Below are 5,237 nucleotides of genomic sequence, written 5' to 3' on the forward strand. Positions count from 1 at the left end.
TCCCCGGAGGTGCTAAGCAGTAGTTCCTGCGACTTGTATGGGAGTTTCAAATGTGTGGACTAAATTTGTTATTTATCCCCCTTTGTAAATTCTTATGCCGTGGGGGTAGAATATCACGGAGGGAAGAGATGATATCTGGAATATGGAGACATCCATTATTACCACATTTCCATGCAATGTTGGGTGCTTTTTTTAATATTATTTAACTGTCACATGAGCACTCAAAATTCTCTCACTGAGGGTTTTTTTCCTCCTCCTCACCCCCCCACAACCTTTTTATTTTTTTTTTCTACATGTAGACGAGTCCTTATTGACACCGGGGAGCCAGCTATTCCTGAATATATTGGCTGTTTAAAGCAGGCATTGTCAGAGTTCAACATCTCGATTCAAGAAATTTTAGTGACACACTGGCATCGTGATCACACTGGTGGAATACCTGATATCTGCAAAAACATCCCTAATGGTAGGCTAGAGATTTTGGATATTGTTGAAAATGTTAGATAAGTGGCAAGAAAAGACTTTTACTGAATGCTTCTGTGCAAATCAACTGGATTATTCTTCTGGCATCTCCATATAAACTACCTATAATTTCATGATACTGTTGCAGTGTGTAAAATGAAAGCAATGAATAATCTGAATATTGTAGGTGTAGTACTACAGTTTTCCTTCAATACCTGTGCATACCTTCATAGTGAGTTCTTCTTATGTGTGAATAATGAGAACCTAGATTACCATCAGCAGTTTACATGATATTAAGAGATGTGAGAAAAACTTGATACTCTTCTTTCTAGATTGACAGTAATAACAAACTGATCATTATTTTCACTTGTGTAAAAACAATAAATAGCTTAATCTCTGAAAAAGAAGCATGCATAACTTTGAGATTCCTTACAGCAGACCGTTATTAATTGCTGACAAATTTGTAGGCCTCAGATCATGAGGGAAAAGAGGGTAGATCAGTCTGCAGGTAAATTCTGATCTAAAAATGTGTATTTCATGTTGATAAACAGTAAGTGATGTTTCGTCTTTAGTGTCTGGGAAGAGAATAAGCAGTATAGATACTGCACTTCTTAGCATCGTTTGACTTCGTCACAAGCTTTGTCATGGGCTTTATCAGATTTTGTAAAGTTGCCAGGTGCTTATCTGCAAAGAAGTCTAGGCACTACTGAAAACAACAGTGATGTTTTTGTGAGGATTTTGGTCTTGTGGGCCCATGGTCATGGTTGTAAAGACTAGCAAGGGAAATAAATACCTTTCTGGGTTGCTATCCATAGCTGTCCAGCCAAGGCATTCACAGTTCATGCACAGTTCAGAACAATAGATGCTGAGGGAAATTGCAGGTCAAAAAGCTCCTGTCCGGCGTTAGGCAAATGTTGAATGGTGCTTCTGTGAATCATAATGCAGAATGTAAGTGCAGAAATCTTAGTGGTGGTGTAGAAACTTAGACTTTTTGGCTCTTGATGAGTCAAGAAGGAACATTTGTAAAATGTAATAATTATTGACATTTCTTTATTAATTTCACTTCTGCTTCATTGTCTTCAAAATTGCTGCGGGTACAGAATACACTATTCAGATTCAGTGGCTTTCACTATTCAGTTTTTGTGGCTCTGGAATAAGGTTGCTTTATAAACAAAGTTACTGTACAAAATTTCTTGTTTCTAGTTTTGTATTCATACTGTCTAATAATTGATAGTACTTGTTCAAAAAGTAGCCTTTCTGTGGAATTAGTTTTGTTATTGACAAATTCAAAATATCATTTTCTTTGCTTTCTATTTAGAATCTGAATATCGCATCTGTAAGCTTCCTCGTGTCCCTCACTGTGAAGAAATAATAGAAGGAGGACATAAATATTTTTATCTTAAAGAAGGAGAAGTCATACAGACAGAGGGAGCCACACTGAGGTAAACACCAGTTTATGCAAGTTTGCTGGATCACTTTTTTCTTCAGGATTCTGACACACATATATATGCTAACTTCTAATGATTGGCAATCCATACATCTAATCTTTTCGACACTCAATGCATGTAGACTTCCTGTCACGATCCAGGAGGCTACGTTTATACAAAGACTTTTTTTTATGAATGAGGATTATCAGAAATTAGCCTTTGGTTTTTGGCTTTAGCAGCGAAATTAAGAAATTTCCCTTGAAAAATATTTCATAAATAAATCAGATAGGATTTTACATACTTCTTCATCACTCTTAGATAAGTACTTATTATTAAAATTGATACTTTTGGGGAAGTTTATGGTAGTGTGGATGGATTACTTAGCATGCCTTTCTTTTTACTTTAAAAAGATTTCCCAAGGAGACACTGAAACATTTAATACTTAAAATGTTAAATCTTAAACCTTTAACCTGTCCGGTTCTTGTAGGGTGCCAATTTAGGAGGGTTTCTTCCCAGAGAGCACATTGCCTGTCTTTTTAGCTTGAATGAGTCTGAAATGGAAAGCCACTCTGCCTCACATAAATATATACACACACACACACACACACACACACTAAAAAGACCTGACCATCCAGTTTCCAGAGTTCTTTCATTAACAAGGCATTACTGTTCTCAGGACAAATATTGCTTGTTTTCCTCAGTTTAGATGTGAATTATATCCCACTTGTAGAATATGCCAGCTGGCTGATTGGAAGGAAAAAACATGAAAATAAGGAATATATTTGACCGAAAGCATTTTATTTTGTTAGTTTAAAAAAAATAATACGTGGAGAGTATTATATTGAATATTGAAGACCTATCACTACCCAAAGTGGTCCATGTTTGGACAAAGTCAATTTAGAGATGGAAAACAACTTGTTAAATTTGAATCCAAGTAACACAGGGATGGCACATTTTGAAATATGAGGTAATGCAGCCAAAGTTTATGCTTGGTTAGAAGCAGGTATTCTCCCCTGGTTAATTCAGTAAACACTTTAAGGATACTTGCTCTTAAATCTACCACTGATTCCCAGATAGCAGTATCTGCATGTTAAATTTTAGTTAGCAACCTTCATGTTTTCAAGGTGTGCCGGGCAGTGTTGGGTTCCTTTATTTTTCCACGTGAGTGGATAAGCTTCCTGGTAAAGTGTCATCAAGAACTGGAGGATACCACTTCTTATGAAGGCAAGATGCAACCCATCATCTTGATTTTTATGTTGCCTCAGCAGGATGATGGCTCACCTACTTTCTGCTGAACTTAGTATTCAGTAAGAGCTGGAATTCATTGCATCAGATGGTGCTGTGCTTCTGACCTCCCAGCCCTGTGCTGACATGGCTGGGTGCTGTTTAGTATTGGCCTGTAGACCATGCTTGCCACCAGCTCTGTCAGTTCCTGACCACTGCTTTGATACATCTGCCATTAACAAGTTTCTGATGAATTTGAGCAGTGATGCTGGTCTGAGTTGTGTTACTTTCAGTGTGAATCAGCCCCAGCATGAGGCCTTCTGCCTTTCAAAAATCGTAGTGAAAGGACACTGCAGTGCAGCTCCTTAGCAGCTCAGGTTACTACTGTCCGTTCACTCTTTGCTGCATTCTGATGCAGTATTCATTCGAGCTGTGGGATCCTAAATCCTTACCATTCAGATGTTTGATGACCTGCACATAAAACAGCTAAAAGACCGTGATTCCTTGCTGTATTTGACAGCTTTGCTTTGCTCTGTCATGAGGCTTTCAGGGAAAAATAAATTTCAGGAGACAGAACTTTATCTGGTTTGGGTCCAGAAGTTTATAGTTAATTTCTAAAAGAATTGGCCACATCATCCTTGCCCTCTTTTGCTAAGTACAAGGTGTATGTCAAGAACTTCACACAGATCAATCTGGAAATAACATGTCAATTTTTCTTTTTTAAAGCTTCAGAGTAAACCCCTCTGTAACACAAATTCTACATGACTTGCCAGCTCCCTTAATGCACTTTTATTATGATGTGTCATGTAAATAAAAACATGTTAGAGATGGTGATCTATGTTCTTTACATGGTATAAGAAAATAGACTGGGATTAGACAAAGTGTTACCCTGTTTATGTTGACATTTCAGCCTTTTTTGGTCTATTTTTTTCTGGTTCTTGTTGTGGGTGACTTTGTAAGTGTATGATTTTATCATTATTTGTTTCTAGCTTCTGAAAACGAAGCGTATATGCTGTATGAAAAACTTACATTTTTTTTTTGTTGTTGTCCTTTAAACAGAGTTTTGTATACACCTGGACACACTGATGATCATATGGCTTTACATCTAGAAGAAGAAAATGCTGTATTTTCTGGTGACTGTATTTTAGGAGAAGGAACAACAGTAATCGAAGACCTGTATGATTACATGAAAACTTTGAAAAGATTGTTACAAATGAAACTAGATTTAATATATCCAGGTAAGTGACTCTATTTTTAACTGCTCTGTTTTACTATAAATTTTTGAATAGCTCCTCTAAGAGCTTAAGAACTCTTACTACAATCAAACACCATTACTAATGTAACTGTTCAAGTTCATTACTTAATATATGTCCAGTGCTAAGCTAAGATGATTTTATGGCATGGTGGTTTGCAAGACTTGAAAATTTTTCAGCGAGAGATATCTTTCCTTCCTGAGATTTCTGCATTTGAGGGTGAATCGTGTGCTTCTGTGCCCGAAGCCTACAAAGGCCGGAATCTTTCACTATTGGAATCAAACAGCAAATTTGGTTTTCTTATATTACTCTATCCATGCGCCTTAATGTTACCCTGGAATTAAAAACAATAGTTGTTCTTTCGGTCCTTTGCATCCCCACATAGACTGCCAATGTGAGTAACCTCATAATGTTTTTTGAGAGAGACGTGTGTCCTTTGCAGCACAGGTTAATCACAAATTCATCTTGGAAAGCTGTGGAACTGTCAAATGGTTGTCTTAGTTAATGACTTAGCTTAAATTTGAACAAGAGCCAAGAGGCCAAACATCATGTTCTAAAAATAACTTACCGATTCATTCAGTCTGTGACTTTGCTTTAACTTTTTTTCCTCTATCTCCCCCAAACCTTGGGAATGCGTTTACTTTTGATGTAAACCACATGTCTATCTCACAACACTGGATTTTTCAGAATTCATTGTGTAACTAAGATTTAAGCTCCTCATTTGCCTTTTCAGAGCTACATCTAATGATTTTTTCTGACTTTTCTATTTCATCTTCTTCAGCTTGTCATTCTGAGCGACCGTGTCTTCATTCTCAGTTCTGACTGTTTGTTCCCCATCCATGCTTTAGCACTCACATTGCAGCCTCAGTATTAG

At 37.0% G+C, this 5,237-nt stretch overlaps 1 protein-coding gene across 1 annotated transcript; it reads left to right on the forward strand.

Annotated features, from left to right (window-relative positions):
* Nucleotides 1–299: 299 nt before the first annotated feature.
* Nucleotides 300–4,348, forward strand: LACTB2 (lactamase, beta 2; the record flags this gene model as incomplete). The annotated part of the gene is made up of 3 exons (XM_009699779.1): nt 300–463; nt 1,778–1,901; nt 4,170–4,348. Coding segments are annotated over 3 exons (467 nt in total), but the record flags the coding sequence as incomplete, so codon positions are not given.
* Nucleotides 4,349–5,237: the final 889 nt, after the last annotated feature.

The sequence above is a fragment of the Cariama cristata genome, unplaced genomic scaffold (genome assembly GCF_000690535.1).
Source record: "Cariama cristata isolate BGI_N322 unplaced genomic scaffold, ASM69053v1 scaffold41724, whole genome shotgun sequence".
NCBI lineage: Eukaryota > Metazoa > Chordata > Aves > Cariamiformes > Cariamidae > Cariama > Cariama cristata.